This window comes from Phaseolus vulgaris, chromosome 8, assembly GCF_000499845.2.
Source record: "Phaseolus vulgaris cultivar G19833 chromosome 8, P. vulgaris v2.0, whole genome shotgun sequence".
In the NCBI taxonomy this organism is placed as follows: domain Eukaryota; kingdom Viridiplantae; phylum Streptophyta; class Magnoliopsida; order Fabales; family Fabaceae; genus Phaseolus; species Phaseolus vulgaris.
The window spans coordinates 13,332,027-13,348,795 of record NC_023752.2 but is presented as its reverse complement, the minus strand read 5'-3'; the positions used below and the strand labels follow the sequence as shown (position 1 = coordinate 13,348,795).

At 40.8% G+C, this 16,769-nt stretch overlaps 5 protein-coding genes across 5 annotated transcripts; 3 read left to right on the top strand and 2 right to left on the bottom strand.

The window, feature by feature from the left end:
* The first annotated feature begins 808 nt into the window (after window positions 1–808).
* On the top strand, window positions 809–1,705 carry LOC137824609 (uncharacterized). The gene has a single exon (XM_068630276.1). It carries the CDS (start codon window positions 809–811, stop codon window positions 1,703–1,705), a length of 897 nt encoding a protein of 298 aa, XP_068486377.1.
* Window positions 1,706–2,060: 355 nt separating this feature from the next.
* On the top strand, window positions 2,061–2,465 carry LOC137824608 (uncharacterized). The gene has a single exon (XM_068630275.1). The coding sequence runs from the start codon at window positions 2,061–2,063 to the stop codon at window positions 2,463–2,465; it is 405 nt and encodes a 134-aa protein (XP_068486376.1).
* Window positions 2,466–2,910: 445 nt separating this feature from the next.
* LOC137824607 (uncharacterized) lies at window positions 2,911–3,432 on the top strand. The gene has a single exon (XM_068630273.1). It carries the CDS (start codon window positions 2,911–2,913, stop codon window positions 3,430–3,432), a length of 522 nt encoding a protein of 173 aa, XP_068486374.1.
* Window positions 3,433–8,209: 4,777 nt separating this feature from the next.
* On the bottom strand, window positions 8,210–9,835 carry LOC137824606 (uncharacterized). Its single transcript, XM_068630272.1, has one exon. It carries the CDS (start codon window positions 9,833–9,835, stop codon window positions 8,210–8,212), a length of 1,626 nt encoding a protein of 541 aa, XP_068486373.1.
* A 1,293-nt stretch (window positions 9,836–11,128) lies between these two features.
* On the bottom strand, window positions 11,129–12,688 carry LOC137824605 (uncharacterized). The gene has a single exon (XM_068630270.1). It carries the CDS (start codon window positions 12,686–12,688, stop codon window positions 11,129–11,131), a length of 1,560 nt encoding a protein of 519 aa, XP_068486371.1.
* Window positions 12,689–16,769: the final 4,081 nt, after the last annotated feature.

Sequence of the window (16,769 nt, the reverse complement as noted above, 5' to 3'; positions counted from 1 at the left end):
CACTGCCCAGGGAGAAATTCAAGATCTCCATTGACGCTTTTTGAGGATGGCTTGAAAGATAGAGTGTGTAGTAGGGGAGATACGGGCATGGAGGAGGAGGAAGACGACGGTATGATTGCCGAAGATAATCGCAAGGTGATTTCTTTCCCTTGTAATGTCGTGAGCACATGCAACGAAGGAGTTGAGATGCTCAATGCAGATTCAAGGAGTAGAAGGACCTTGCTAGGTCTCATACCTGTGAAAATTTCAACATCCAATCAATGTCTCAATAATCGTTTATCTGATAGTGTGGTTAGGAACTGTAACAAGATGTTTTGGATGAATAACAAGAACTCTGGAGTTGTGAGAGTTTAGAAAATTGGAAAAAAGGTGGGGTACTCTTACTCGGGGAGGAATAAGGTGTTATCGGTCGTTTACAAACTATGGAGATGAGACAAAAATCAACGGTTAATAAGGGGAGTACAAGTAAGGTGGAAAACAGTTTGTTTGATGATGAAGTTAATTAGTATGAATATAAGAGGAGTGGGGGGAAGTATGAAAAGGAAATATTTGGGCGATTTGATTACGAAGGAACAACTAGATTTTGTATGTATTCAAGAGACAAAATATAAGGAGCTGGGTTAGGAAGAGATTTTTAAAATGTGGGGTACAAACGAGGTCGAGTTGGCTAAGAATGATGTGGAGGAGAAATTGCTTTTGTCCAAGTAACATTACTAATGGGAGTAATTACAATATTATTGAGGGGGAATGAAAGATAGGAAGGGCTCTCCAGATTACATTTGTTAATATGTATAACTCTTGTTCACCGATGGAGAAAATAGTTGTGAGGGAGGAGGTGTGGGAGAGGAGAAGGGAGCAAAATACAAAGACTTGGTGTGTGGTTGGGGATTTTAACTCAATTAGGAGCCTTGGTGAAAGGAGGAATGCAAAGTTTGATGCTAATCATAGGAGGGAGATGAGAAGGTTTAATGAGTTTATTGAAAATAAGGAGTTGGTCGATATTCCGATGGTGGGAAGAAAGTACACGTGGTACAAACCAAATGGCTTGGTCAATAGCAGAATAGACAGAATCTTAGTGTTCAGGGAATGGTTGGATAAGTGGCCCGATAATAGGTACTATGTGTTAGATAGCTCAGTGTCTGATCATTGTGCCTTGGTGTTAAAAACAAAAACCATGGATTGGGGACCGAACACGTTTAGAAGCCTAGGCATTTGGCAGAAGGACAATAGGTTCAAGACTTTTATTCGTGACAGATGGGGAAGTTATGAGGTGCAAGGAAGCAGGATCTTCATCTTTAAAGAGAAGTTGAAAATGCTGAAAGCATATATAAAAGTTTGGAACATAGAGGTTTTTGGTAATGTTTTCCAAGAAGGGGAGGAGATTCAGAAGAGAATACAAAAGTTAGATACAAAGGATGATGAAAGCGAGTTGGATGAGGTAGGAAGGGAGGAGAGAAAGTTGTTATTGACAAAACTGAGTAGAAACAGTCTCAGCCAGGAAGCACTCTTACAAGAAGGCTCGTCTCAGGTATTGAAGCATAGGGATTCGAATTCAAAATATTTTTATTCGGTAATTAAGTGGAGAAGTGTAAGGAATGGTCTTAGAGAGATTAAAGAAGAGGGTCAGTGGGTTGAGGAGCATGGTACTGTGAAGGAAAAGGTTCGAGACTTCTTCAAAGAAAGATTCAGGGGAGAAGATAGTTAACGGGTCAGACTAGACAACGCAGAGTTCAATAGGATTTTAGAAGAAGATGATGCGTTGTTGGTAGGAAGGATAACCGAAGAGGAAGTAAAGCGCGCTGTGTGGAGTTGCGGTAATGATAAAAGCCCGGGTCTCGATGGTTTCAATTTCGACTTTATCAAGTTTTGCTAGGAAGAGTAGAAGGAAGACATTTTAAAAGTTGTGCATGATTTTGAGGAGGATGGAAGGTGGCTAAGGGGGTCAAACACTTTGTTTATTTCCTTGATTCCTAAAGTTGACAATCCACAACATTTGAACGATTTCAGACCGATTTCTTTGGTCGGCTGTGTGTACAAGATTGTGGCAAAAAATCTTATCTATGAGGTTGAAGAAAGTGCTACATAAGGTCATCGATGGAAGGCAGTTTGCTTTTCTGGAGGGCAAGGGGTTTATGGACGGTGTTCTAGTAGCAAATGAGGTCTTGGAAGACGTAAAAAGGAGGAAAAGTAGTTGTGTTTTCTTCAAGGTTGATTATGAAAAGGCCTACGAATCAGTATATTGGGATTTTGTGTATTACATGATGGAAAGGTTAGGCTTCTGTGGGAAATGGGTTGGATGGATAAAAACATGTCTCGAATCCGCTTCGATTTCGTTGTTAGTGAATGGAAGCCCCACTCAGGAGTTTAAGCCAAAAAAATGGGTTGAGACAAGGAGATCCTTTAGCTCTGTTTCTCTTCATTATAGTGGCAGAAGGGTTAGCTGGGGTCGTAAGGAAGGCAATTGAGAAAGACTTATTAGAAAGCGTAGAGGTTGGGGGAAGGAGTATTAAGGTTAACATGCTGCAGTACGCGAATGATACTTTGTTCTTCTGCAAAGCGAAATCGCAAAGTGTGTTTGTCATCAAGGCGATTTTGAATTGCTTTGAACTAGCCTCAAGTTTAAAGGTTAATTTCCAAAAGAGTAGTGTTGGAGGAGTGGATTGTAGTTGTCGTTTGACTCAACAGTTTGCGGTAATTTTGAATTGTGACATGATGAACACACTGTTCAAATGTCTCGACATGCTAGTTGGAGAATGCCATAAAAGAGGTAGGTTATGGGAAGGGGTGGTGGAAAGAGTAAGGAACAAACTAGGCAGATAGAAAGGTAAATTTATATCTATGGCAGGACGACTCTGTCTGATTAAATTTGTGTTATCTGCTCTTCCCTTGTTTTACATGTCTATGTTTAAAATGTCGGCAATAGTGGTGAAAGAGTTAGTGAAGTTGCAGAGGAACTTCTTGTGGAATTGGGGTTCGGAAGGTAGGAAAATTGCTTGGGTTTCGTGGAATAAGATGTGTCAGCCAAGGGAAGAAGGAGGGTTAAGAATGCTAGGCATGCGTCGGTTCAACACGTCTCACCTCTTCTGTACGTGTAGAGTTGCCTGGCTTGTGTGGGCTAAGTGCTATGAGTGGATGAGGTTGGCAACAATGGATCATCAGGAGCCTAAAAAGCACTTCGCTAGTTTCAAGGTAAGTGGAGCCAAAGATAGTGTTAATTTGATGTGGGCTTGCGTGTGGATAGCTGTGGTAGGAAAGATATGGAAACACAGGAACATAAGGATTTTCATAGGTGGAAGGATAGATCATAATGAGATTTTTGACCTGGCTCAACTGAAGGCGTGGTCTTGGATAAAGTTCAAAACACAGGGGGTATGCTTTCCTGATTGGTGCCTTGAACCAATGGTTTGCATGAAGTTTGTCAAAAACCTATAGGAGGATTTTTTTTGATATGCGGGGCTATGTTTCATAGTTACGTCTTGTAGGATAGGTGGTTTTAATGTTTTTTCGTTGTGTATGGTGGTAGGAGGGTGTGCTTCTTAGGGAGGCTTTTTGTACACGGGTTGAGGTATCATTGAAATATCTCATATTTATTCATTCATTTATTGCTGATACAAAAAACCCTGTCATATGAGATGATAAGATAATGAGATAATTATGCGCATGATTGTGTGGATTTCACAACGAGTAGTATGACATGTGCAGGTCTTTGGATACTAATTTCAATACACGAGTCTTCCGAAATATAGTGAATTGTTTGAGTATGTGAGTCAGTAGAAATCTGACAGGAGTAATATGGATGATGAATGTGATAGACACTTGATGATTTTTTTGCAAATTACAAGAATTTGATGGATTATACTTGTTATTAGAAGTCAAATTTTCTAGCGAAACAACTATTTTTATTTGAATGTTTTGTTTTCAATCCTTTGTGTGTATATTAAAATTCCTATGAAGAGGGATATATTTTGAGATACAATATGAAATAGTAGTATATGTTTATATGTTAATTAGATATTGCATGCATATTATGTTATTAAATATGAGTCAAATAGGGATGTTACATTATGGTATCAGAGCAGGTCGAACCTTAGGTGACCTGAGGGTTATGGCGTTGTTTGTGTGTGTTTTAGATTGCATGTTTGAAGAGTGTTTTTGAAATCTTGTTTGTGCTTGAGTTAAAGGTATGTTCTAAATGAAAATTTTAGTACTAAGAATTAAAGAATCTTGATAATGTGGTGAGGTTGCACACTCATAACTGAATCAAGATGATTTTATATCTTAATTCTAAAAAGTTTGATGTTGAGCATATGTTTAATTAGTGTGTGACATGTTTTATTTTATTGAGTGGTTTTTATCTAATTAGAAATTTTCTTTTAAATTAACAGTTTTACACCAATAATTATTTTTGGTGTAATACTTTATATCATAAGTGTTATGATTTTGTTGATGGACTCAAATTCTAGATGAATTTGAGACTTGCCTTTGAAAGGTCTAGGTGTTATTTTTTGAATGAATTGATTATTTATCAATTTCATTCTTATAGCTAGAGGAAAAGAAAATATAGTTTCAAAACTTTAGAATATAAAATGCATAGTTTCCCAATAAATGTGGAGCAAGTTACAAGTTAGAATTTGTACCTGAATGGAGAGATGGGGCCCAGGCACGGTCGGTTGACGTAGTATAATTGCTGACGTGTCGATCTTCTTCTCCTTAGGTCGGTCGTTCCTTCTCGGTGTCTCCTTCAGTCGGGCGGGGGAGGGTACCTGCGAAGGCACTCCAACGCTCAAGTAAGTATGAGATTCTAAGTGTGATTTAGTAAGTGAATGAAAACGTACCTTTCTCTGGCTTGAGCACAGTATTTATAAGATTGCCTAATGGGCTTTTTATCTTTTGGGCTCAGGGTGGTTATGGATAGGTCTTGCCAGTCGTGCTTCGGAATACCCGGGGAATATATCTTCTTTAAACGCGTATTCCTTATTCTTCGGAGGTATATCTTAACCACCTTATCTTGTTACATAAATACCGTATTTATTATGCACTCGGTCGGTCGGCCACATGCGACCGTCCGGTACCTATCAATACACCTGCCCCCTAGGCTCGAGGTAATAAAAGCCGAAGAGTCGTAATGATTGTTGTGCCTTTCGAGGTGTCAGACATAAAATGTAACGAAATGACGGGACGTTTGCCTTTGGTCGGATGGGACAGAGATCGATCTGACGGTGGAGATCGAGTGACGGTTCGACTTTCGACTGGCTGAGGCCGTAGGATGAATGTGCATCTGACGGTTGAGGAAAGAGGAGGAATGCTATAAATAGCGTTCGCATGTGGGTTAATTTCGTGTTTTTGTGAATCCGGCATCCGAGTCGCTCCGAGTGCCGAGTCTATATCGTGAACCTGTGTTGCCGAACGAGCTAAAGTTGCCGACCGGCTGTGTGTTTCTGCGCGTTGAGGTTAGTTATGTCGTCTCAACATTCCTCAAATAGGATAGTGAACATAGAGTCATTTGGCAGTGAGGACTCTTCGTCCGGGAGTGGTGAAAGTACAAGTGGGTCGAGGGGTCCAACATATGACTGGGTGGACATTAGTGTTAGGAACTTTCCTACTATTTTTTAGAAAACCGGACGACCTAGATAAGGTGATAGCGAGGGCGCCGGTTGCGCGGTTGGGTTTACCCTCGGATATTTTAATAGCTGAAATATGTGGGTATACCGACCGGGTTTGTCATGGGAGGGAGAATGCATCGGTAGATTTCTTCTATGTGTATACCACATTATTTACTGATTTGAGAGTGACCCTGCCGTTCGATGATTTTACCATGGACGTGCTACGAATCCTTAACTTAGCTCCGACACAACTTCACCCGAATTCATGGGCATGTTTACAAGCCTTCCGAATGGTGTGTCAACTTTTTGAGTTGACACCCATGACGGAAGTGTTTTTGTTTTATTATAGTACATATCCGGTTAGTCCGGTAAGCTGGGTTTCCTTGGTGAGCCGCCCGGGGAGTGTGCGATTTGCGGCATTTACCACCTTTTACAAAAACTTCAAGGAAAGGTATTTTAAGATATTCGTGGAACCGGACGGCCGAGAGTATTTTTATACTGCTGAGGGTGGAACGAGGTTCCCATTTCATTGGATGCAGAATCCCGTTGCCCTTAACTCTAATTCCCGTACGGCCGTGTCGGTGTTGGGTAAGGCTGTAATGGCGATATTCGACCAGCTCCCGCATAAATTGCCGACAAGGGAAATAATTGCCTTATATGCGTCGTCCGATCCTTGGGCGGATTTTATTGGTATGTGATTGCAAATTTTTTGTGATTGAATAACTTCATTAATAGTGTTTAATTCTTGTGTGTTTTGCAGAAATCATGACACGGACGAACGCATCCTTGAACAAGTACATGAACAATTTGCGCCAACAGAGGAACCAACAGGGGGGTTCGTTTGAGACAAGTGGGGCGTTGGCCGCCCGACCGACTTCCATGGTGCCTGCTGCGGGGGCCACAGTTGCGGCCGCGACGAAGAGAAGGGGGCGACCCCCTAAGGGGAATCAAGAAGGTCGACTGGGGCCATCCAGAACGGTTGGCGAGCCTTCTTTGTTGACGACCAGTTTGGAGATTGCTTCCCACTTGCAAACGGAGTTGGCGGTCGAGGAGAATGAAGTGCTCTCCACCATCCCTACAACAAAGTTGATGGTGGAGACTTTATAACTGCAAAGCCGGGCGCTCGTGGCGAGCCGAACGGTGATCGAGGAACTCGAGAGAGTTACGACCGTCACCGTTCCTCGTTTGAAGAAGGAAGTGACTGAAGCAAACCAAGCTTCAAAGGCGTCGGCCGGGATGGTCGAGAAGCTGAAAGGCCAACTGGAGGAGGAGCGGGAGGCCATAAGGGGGTGCGAAGAGCAGAAAAGGGGCCTTGAGGCACAATTGAAGGAAGGGGCCGACCGGGAGGAGGCCCTCAAAGCTGAAGTGACAAAATGCCAAGACTTTATGCTCCGCATAAGTGAGGAGTACTTCCGACTGGGTCTCCAACAGGCGGCCTGTTTACATGGAATACCGGCGGACGACGACCGGTATGATATAGAGAAAATGGTGGTTGACGGAGAGCTGGTGCCGACCAACCCCATTGACAATCCGAACGAGGAAGCCGAGGTGGAGACTGCTGGGCCACAACCGGACGCCTCGTTCGAAGAATTGAAGAACAATATTCAATGACAAGTTTGCTGGACCCGGCATGTGGGCAATATAAACTTGTATCTAGGCCGAACGGGTGATGATTTCTGAACAATGTTTGGTTGGTATGACGATTTATGATGTGTTTAAAGCAATATGATAATTCGGACGCCGAACAAAGCATAATTAATTACGTTAAAGTAATAATGATAAGTCGGATGCCGAACGAGGCATAATTAATTACGTTAAAGTAATAATGATAATTCGGATGTCGAACGAGGCATAATTAACGTTAGTAATAATGTGATAATTCGGATGTCGAACGAGGCATAATTAATTACGTTAAAGTAATAATGTGATAATTCGGATGCCGAACGAGGCATAATTAATTACGTTAAAGTAATAATGATAATTCGGATGTCGAACGAGGCATAATTAATTCTGATTACGTTAAAGTAATAATGATAATTCGGATGTCGAACGAGGCATAATTAATTCTGATTACGTTGAAGTAATATAATTCGGATGCCGAACGAGGCATAATTAATTCTGATTACGTTAGTAATAATGTGATAATTCGGGTGCCGCACGAGGCATAGTTTGGGAGTGAGAAGAAATAGGAGTGTGGTTTATAGTGCCTCGTTAAAACCTTCTCAGTCGTAAACCCTTTTTAGGGAAAAAACCGACCGAGCAAGGAAAGAGTGCACTGTTATTAATTCAAGTGTAATAAAATTTGAGATGCGTGGCATTCCACATTCTCGGTATGTTCTTTCCAGATAAATGTTCTAAATAATAGGCTCCGCCGGCTGCTGTGTCTGCTATGCGGAATGGTCCTTCCCAATTGCTAGAAAACTTGCCGCCTTTCTTTCGGGCGTCACCTCGCATTCGCCATACTAAGTCACCTTTGTGGAACTGTCTTGGTTTAACTTTGGAGTTGTACCGCCTGGCTGCTCTGATTTTGCATGCTTCCTCACGAATTCTACACTTGTCCCGAAGTTCGTTGATGAGATCTAGGCTGACTAAGAGACTTTCCTTGTTCAGATGAAGATTAAGGGTTCGACGGCGGAGATAGGGTTCTCCAATTTCGACGGGATCATAGCTTCAGTGCCATATGTTAGGCTGTATGGCGTTTCTTGTGTAGTCGTCTGAGGGGTGCAGCGATATGCCCATAAGACTTCTAAGAGTTCTTCGGTCCAGTTACCCTTGGTTGGTCCAAGACGTTTCTTTAGTTCGTTCAGAATGGCCTTGTTCGCAGCTTCTGCCCATCCGTTTGTTTGCGGATGTTCAACCGAGCTGGCGATATGTTTGATGTGGAGCTTTGCGTAAAATTCGGCTAAGGTGCGGTCGGTAAATTGTCGGCCGTTATCAGTGATGATGATCTGGGGAAGGCCGAAACGACAAACAATATTTTTCCATACGAAATTTTGGACATTGCGGGCGGTAATTACGGTATGAGGTTCAGCTTCAATCCATTTGGTGAAATAATCAATGCCTACCAGTAGGAACTTACATTGTCCTTTGCTGGGAGCGCAAGGGCCAATTATATCCATACCCCATTGGACGAACGGCCAGGGTGAGAACATATAATGGAGTTCCTTTGGTTTTTGATGAGACAAAGTGCCGAATTCCTGACATTTAAGGCATTTGCAGACGAAGTCGGTACAATCACCTTGGACGGTCGGCCAATAGTAGCCGGCTCGGAATACCTTGGCAGCCATTGTGCACGCACCAGAATGAGTCCCGCAAATTCCTTCGTGCAATTCCCGGACGACATAGGAGGCCTGATCGGGTGTTAAACACTTGAGGAGCGGTCTGGTATATCCACGACGATAAAGATCGTCGCCAATCAGGATGAACCGGGCTGTTTTCTGCTTCATGGTTTTGTCAGATCTGGGACTACATGTACCATTAAGCAGATATTCTTTGATTGGGGTGATCCAGGTGGATTCCGAGTCGATCATTAGACATTCTTGTAGGTCGATGCTTGGCCGTGCAAGCGTGACATAGATTACCGACTGATGTATTCCTTTATTTTTTGTGGTTGCCAACCGGGATAAGGCGTCCGCGCGAGTGTTGTGATCGCGTCGGACGTGTTGCAAGGATATTTCCGAGAATGTATTCATCAACTGTTTGACGAAGTGGTAGTACTGTTGTAGCAAGCTTTCCCGTACTTCATACTCGTCATTGAGCTGACCGATGACGAGTCTGGAATCACTTTTACAGATTAATCTAGTGATTTCCAATTCTTGGGCTAAGTGTAAGCCGGCTATAAGGGCCTCGTATTCAGCTTGGTTGTTTGAAGTTCTGAAGTCGAATTTTAGAGCTTGTTCGATAACAATCTCGCCGGGTCCTTCCAACACAACTTCGGCGTCGCACGACCGTTCATTGGAGGAGCCGTCAACGTGTAGAATCCAAGATGGATGGTCGTCTTTGGTCAAGAAAGGGGTGAGTTCGACTGCGAAGTTGGCAAGGGCTTGCGACTTGATGGCTCCTCTTGGCTGGTACTGTATATGGAATTCTGATAATTCTATCGTCCAGCTAATCATTCGTCCGGCTAAGTCCAGTTTGGCGAGAATCTTCATGATAGGATAGTTTGTCTGAACAATATTGCGGTGGTTTTGAAAATACATGCGCATTCGTCGGGTTGTAATGATTAAGGCCATGGCCACCTTTTCAATTGTCTGGTATCGAATATCGGCGCCATGGAGGGCACGGCTGACGAAATAAACTGGACGTTCTTCGGAATTAATTTCTTGGACCAAGACCGAACTAACAGCTTCGTTTGAAACGGCTAGGTAGACTATGATCGGCTCTCAGGCGTCCGGTTTTTGGATGACCGGTGGGGAGGATAAAAAAGTTTTTAATTGGAAGAAGATTTCTTCACATTCGGTCGTCCAGTCAAAGCGAGATGCTTTTTTCAATAATCAGGCTATGGGTCTCGTCTTTTCTGCGAGTTTAGGGACAAACCGGGACAGAGCGGTGAGCCGGCCAATGAGTCTCTGAATTTCTTTAATGGAACTGGGGCTCCTCATCTCGGAAATGGCTAGACATTTCTCTGGATTAGCTTCTATGCCGCGGTGAGTAAGCATAAAGCCTAAGAACTTTCCTCCCTCGACGCCGAACGCGCATTTGTCAGGATTGAGTCGCATCTGGTGCTGACGAAGAGCTTGGAAGACTTCTTTGAGGTCGGCGACATGCTGTTTACACGAGTCTGACTTGACGACAATATCATCAACGTATACTTCGACATTCCGGCCGATCATGTCGTGGAATACATGATCCATTAACCTTTGATAAGTGGCTCCCGCATTTTTGAGTCCGAAGGGCATAACTTCATAGTAGAAATTGTCGGAGTCGGTCATGAAGGCCGTCTTTTTTCGATCGGCCGGGTGCATTTGGATTTGATTGTAACCTGAGTAGGCATCCAGGAAACTGAGGATGTGATGTCCGGCCGCCCCATCGACTAGGCGATCAATGGTAGGTAGAGGATAGGAGTCTTTTGGACATGCTTTATTGAGGTCTGTGTAGTCAACGCACATTCGCCATTTTCTGTTCGCTTTCTTTACCATAACTACGTTGGCTAGCCATGTGGTGTAATGGGCTTTCCGAATGAATCTAGCTTGTAACAATTTATCGGCTTCGTCACGTGCGGCTTGGCGTCGTTCCTCGCCTAGATGTCTTTTCTTTTGAGCTATTGGCCTAGCTTCTTTATACAGTGATAATCGGTGAGTGATGACCTGTGGGTCTACGCTAGGCATGTCAGCGGCCGTCCATGCGAACATATCGACATTTTTAACAAGTGTCGTGCCGATGGCCATTCGGTCGTCCGGCTTCAGTGAGGTGCCAATATGTGTAGTGTGGCGATCATCGCGAAGTGGGAACGGATGCAAGTCTTCTCCTGCTTCCATACGGGGATCGTCCATACGAGGGTCGAGATCAACAAGGGCTATCATCTGTCAACGGGACATGCGCCGTCCGGAATGCCGGGTCGGGGATCGTCCTCTTTTTTGCGGGAGTCGGTCGTCCGAATTGGTCGTGTAGAGCCGTCGAGTTGGCTCACTTTTCAAACTTGCGACATAACATTCTCTAGCGGTTTTTTGATCGACATGGATTGTTGCAATGTCGTTATTTGCCGAAGGGAATTTCATGGCTAAGTGTGGGGTGGAAACAATAGCTTTTAATCTGTTGATGGACGGACGACCGAGCAGGATGTTGTAGGAAGTTTGGGCGTTAACCAGAAGATATCGTACGTTTATTGTTTTGTGGAGATCGTCTTCCTTACCAAAGGTTGTATACAAGTCTATATACCCCTTAGTATCGACCCGTTCACCTGAGAACCCTACAATTTGTTCGTTATAGGGTTGAATATCTGCTTCTGGGATGCGCATTTTCTTGAAGATTTCCCAGTATAATATATCGACCGAGCTACCTTGGTCTACCAAAGTCTTGGCAATTGCGAACTTGTCAATTTCCACGGTGATTACCATAGGCTCGTCCTGGGCTGGATCTATGGCTGTGAAGTCGTCGTCAGTGAAAGTGATCGGAGGTATGTGTGGACGCCTCCTCGTAGTAGCATGAGCAGAATGAATGTCCCGGAGATGTTTCTTTCGGGCAGAATTTGAGCACCTACCACCGGCAAAGCCTCCGGATATATAATTTGCTTCGTGGTTTGGTTCGCCCAAGGTAACGGGTCTAGCAATCATATTGATGACTTCACGGACTCGTTGACGAGGGCAGGCGTTTCGGTCGGGACTTGTGCTGCGGGCGAGTGTACGCCGAATGGGGCTTTCACTACGTTTCCGCGAAGCCTGGCTATGGTCAGTTTGGCGTTTGTAGTTATTACAGTATGACCGGTCGTCACCACGGGATGGATGGTCGGTACTTCGTGGTGGGGATCTTGAATTCCTTATCTTCTTGACGAATTGCCGCAAATGGCCAGCCTGGATGAGCTCTTCGATTTTGTCCTTCAACGCTTGACATCCTTCGGTCGTGTGACCGAAATTTTGATGGTACTGACAACGCTTAGCAGTATCTGCATTCGGTGGTGTTTGATACTGTTTTAGTGTCGGAATTAAATCCGTTTGCAGTGCTTCATCTAGGGCTCGTCCCCTCGAAATAGTTAAAGGGGTGTAACTGTTAAACCTGGGGATTCGGCCTCCTCTGTTCCGGTCGGACCTTGGGGTGGTTCGAACGGTCCGTTCGGTCTCGAATTCCCTTTCTTTGCTCGGGGTTTGATCTTTGAGGACTCCGGATCCGACGGCTTTGAACCGTTGGTGATAGTCAATGTGTTCCTCAATTTGCATGAATTTTGTTGCCCGAGTTCGAAGATCTTCCATGTCTTGAGGCGGCTTTTTGATGAGACTTTCGGTAAAACGGCTCGGCCGGATGGCCGAAACCAAATGGTGTAACGCGACTTCCTGTTTGAGCCCTCGGATATTCATGCATGCCTTGTTGAATCTATCTAAAAAGGTTCTGAGAGATTCACCTTTCTCTTGTTGTACCGCTAGTAGAGACATGGAGGACATGTGATGCGGTCGGCTGGTGGCATATTGAGTAGAGAATTTTGCGGCTAAGACGTCGAAGTCGCAAATGGAATTCGGAGGTAGCTCTGTAAACCAAGTAAGAGGTTCTCCCTAGAGCGACGTGGGGAATACTTTACACCACACATTGTTATCTGTGGTATACAAAGTCATTTGCGTCTTGTAAACGTTTAAATGCTCGTCTGGGTCGGTCGAGCCGTCATAGAGTTTGATGGCGAGGCCTCTCCACTTGTCAGGAAGTGGTGTGGTGATGATTTCGTCTGTAAAAGGATGACCCCTTTTACTCAACTTTCTTTCGACTATTTCAGTTCTGGAAGCAGGATTGGTGTCGGCCGGTGTAGGTAAGCGAGAGGCGGTTCGGTCGGCCATATGGGATTGGTCTTCTCGTTCGGGATTATCAACCTGTCGTTGGAGTTGTGCATTCTGCTCTCTCAATAAGGCGATTTCTTCCTCTTGACGGCGCCTATCCTCTTCGTGTTGACGACGATCTTCAATCCCCTTTTGCCGCAGTTCCTCCATCTGAGTTTGGAGAGTTTGAATCATAGTCATCTGTTCTGCCATAGCGTCGTTGTTGTTCCTTGTTGCAACCATTATAGCTTTAAAAATTGAAATCTTGCCTCGGCCCCACGGTGGGCGCCAATTGTACCTGAATGGAGAGATGGGGCCCAGGCACGGTCGGTTGACGTTGTATAATTGCCGACGTGTCGATCTTCTTCTCCTTCAGTCGGTCGTTCCTTCTCAGTGTCTCCTTCGGTCGGGCGGGGGAGGGTACCTGCGAAGGCACTCCGACGCTCAAGTAAGTATGAGATTCTAAGTGTGATTTAGTAAGTGAATGAAAACGTACCTTTCTCTGGCTTGAGCACAGTATTTATAAGATTGCCTAATGGGCTTTCTATCTCTTGGGCTCATGGTGGTTATGGATAGGTCTTGCCAGTCGTGCTCTGGAATACCCGGAAAATATATCTTCTTTAAATGCGTATTTCTTATTTTTCGGAGGTATATCTTAACCACCTTATTTTGTTACATAAATATCCTATTTATTATGCACTCGGTCGGTCGGCCACGTACCGACCGGTACCTATCGGTACAAAATTAGTTGTGTTATGATTCAGTTTCATATAGATATAGATTATGAAAAGTAAATAAGTAGTATGTTAGAGGATTAAAGCTTTAAGGATGTGTTTTGCATAGGAATAATATAATGACATCAATAATAACATAATAAGAATCATAACATAGTTACTAAATGATTTTACTCTAGTGGTTCATATCTTATTATTAATATTAATGATAATAACTTCTTCAAAAAATAATTTATATATGTTGGTAATTATTGACGTACTCAAACCTGTCGGTAATCTTATATGTGTAGAAAAATAAAATTACCAACACGTTAGTAAATTTTTGTCGATAATTTAATAATTTATTATAGTTAATAGTTATAAATAATACTATGTAAGAGAAAAATGTAGTTAATTGAGCGCACATAATACGCGTTGACTAAAATATTCTGTATAAAATTTTAATATAATTTAATTATACTTTAGGCACTTAATTCAAAGTTCGGACATGTTAAGAAAAAACAGAAAGAGATTCACTAGGTGAAAATGAAAATATATTTCATTTGTAGGGAGGGTTATTGTGTGTTTTTTTTATTATAAAATGTAGTGGGTAATATATTTTTTGTGGCGGTAAAATTTCATTTTTTAAAATAATTAAAGAATTTTTTTTGGGAACAATTGTCCCTCAAATATCTCTTTCACATTGATAAATTTTTTCCTTTTTGAGTAAAAACATTTCTATTTATGAGTACTTTATATATTATCTTTTTCTATAGTTGTTCATCATATATATATATATAAATATAAATAATGAACACAAACCTAAAAGACTTTCAATATATATAAATTATTCACATGTTTCATATTACACTCCTTTAACCGATCACCAAGAAAAAACGTCAACTTTATTAGACCTTTCAATGAAATACAATAATAAAATTTGATATAAAATAAACTATGAATAATTTATATAAGAGACTACAAGAACACTTCAAACTTAATAACTTGTGACATTAATGTTAAAGTGTATGAAAATTTTTGGATGTTAGTGTTAGAAACTTGTAATTGTTTCTCTCACAAATGAAAGTGGTGATAGAATCAATGGTGAAGTAGGTGGTGGGATATGAGAAAGAAGAAGGCGTGTGATATCCAAATTTTGATGCGGCCATAAAGGACATTAGGCAGAAGTTGATGTATGATTCAGTGTTTGTATCTAAATATATAGCAATTCATTTATCCTAGTCTTCCTAATTTAGTCATTTATCCTAGTCTTCCTAATTTAGTCATTTATCCAGCCACAAGGATTTAGCAAGATGCGAATCTTGAAAAGTGTAAGATTTGAAAGCCTTTTCTTCCGGTTACTTCTCTTATCAAAAGATATTGCGAATAACAATATCGTATTGAAATGATGAACACCCGTCATTTGGCCGGTTCCAATTGCTTTCCTTTTTTTGCTTTTTAGCTCTCACTTACTGTTCTCATTACATGCGCTAATCACCTCCTCTTGTTCTATGTTCATGTTCATGTTTTATGTTCATTTACCTCCTACGAGGTTAATTCTTTCATGCTCCTATGCACTTTTCAAAACAACAATTGCTAGCCAAACAAATTACCGAAAACCAAACAACTAATTTATATGCATTAGAAAGGATGATAACTTCTCCACCGACCATATCTTGGGATTTAGAATATTGTGGTTATTCTTCAATGTCGGTTATCCGCCCCACAACGAATTTAGGTGGTATATATAGCATAAGATATAATAAATGGTGGTTGTGCATCCAATGATTCTATGCATTTTAGCAGTTTCTTTTATCAAGAACAAGATATAGATAAAAAAATTATGATAATCCCACCCCATTTTCATAGATTTGGTGTATTGGAAATTGACTAAGCACGTAAGACTTCCAAATTAATACGTTTCACCCACTCAATAATTAAAATTTCGTATTAAAATTGTATATTCTTTAATTATATTAAAATCAAAATATGTTAATACTTATCACAATGAATCGATTATCTACTTTAATTTTGATTCTAAATTTAACTCTTTTGAAATAAGGATTTATTATAAATATAATAATTATAAGAAAAAAAGTAATAATTTATTATTTACTACAAATAAACATACTATAAAAAAATATTAAAGTAGACTTTTTAGTTATAAATATAAGATATTAATGGAATAATAAAAAAAATAGTTTAACACACAAATAATATGACACAATAATTTAAAATAAAATTAATGTGAATTGTGTATTAAGCAAGATTAATCCATACTTTAATGAGCTTAAATATCTCGTCAATCCCACACTTTTTTTATAATAGAGTAGAGACCCTCTTACATTATCCCCATTCGTAATTTTCTTTCCAAGATTAGGCAAAAAAATTATTTAATTAACCACCTCTTTTTAAGGTATGTTTAGCTAAATTTTCCATTATATTTTTTACAATAAAATAAGAAAAATCCCAAATAGGCCAATTATATTAATTGTACAGAGACACAATTTTCTTTTTTGAATATTACCTATTTTTTCTTTTCCCAGTTCTTATCTTTTGTTTTTTAATATATATTATTTTCATCAATACATAGAAAATATTCATACAATCATGACTCTCATATTTCGTGTTTGGCTTCTTTCTCTTTTCTTTCACGGTATTAGACTTTTATACAATTACAATGATGAGTTAAATTGGACTCTCTTTTTATTGAAGAAAGAAACTAAAAAAAATTAAATAAACTTCTCTATAAATTAAATTAATTTATAGTACGTATATTAAAAATATATTTAAGGAATTAAATAAGACACTTATTTAATTTCTCTTTCTTATTTTTCTTTTACAAGTTTTTCTAGAAAATTTAATTTAAAAAACCTCTCATAAATATTTTTATACATAAATAAACATGAAAATAATACCTTTAATTATATGTTTAAGAAAAAAATATCTATCAACTAAACTACACTAAATTGATGCAATTTTTGAACTCAACTATT

Excerpts from the sequence above, each read along its gene's own strand:
- LOC137824605 (XM_068630270.1), bottom strand. The coding sequence starts at position 12,688 with ATGTCTCTACTAGCGGTACAACAAGAGAAAGGTGAATCTCTCAGAACC.
- LOC137824609 (XM_068630276.1), top strand. The coding sequence starts at position 809 with ATGGAGAAAATAGTTGTGAGGGAGGAGGTGTGGGAGAGGAGAAGGGAG.
- LOC137824608 (XM_068630275.1), top strand. The coding sequence starts at position 2,061 with ATGAGGTTGAAGAAAGTGCTACATAAGGTCATCGATGGAAGGCAGTTT.
- LOC137824607 (XM_068630273.1), top strand. The coding sequence starts at position 2,911 with ATGTCGGCAATAGTGGTGAAAGAGTTAGTGAAGTTGCAGAGGAACTTC.
- LOC137824606 (XM_068630272.1), bottom strand. The coding sequence starts at position 9,835 with ATGGCCTTAATCATTACAACCCGACGAATGCGCATGTATTTTCAAAAC.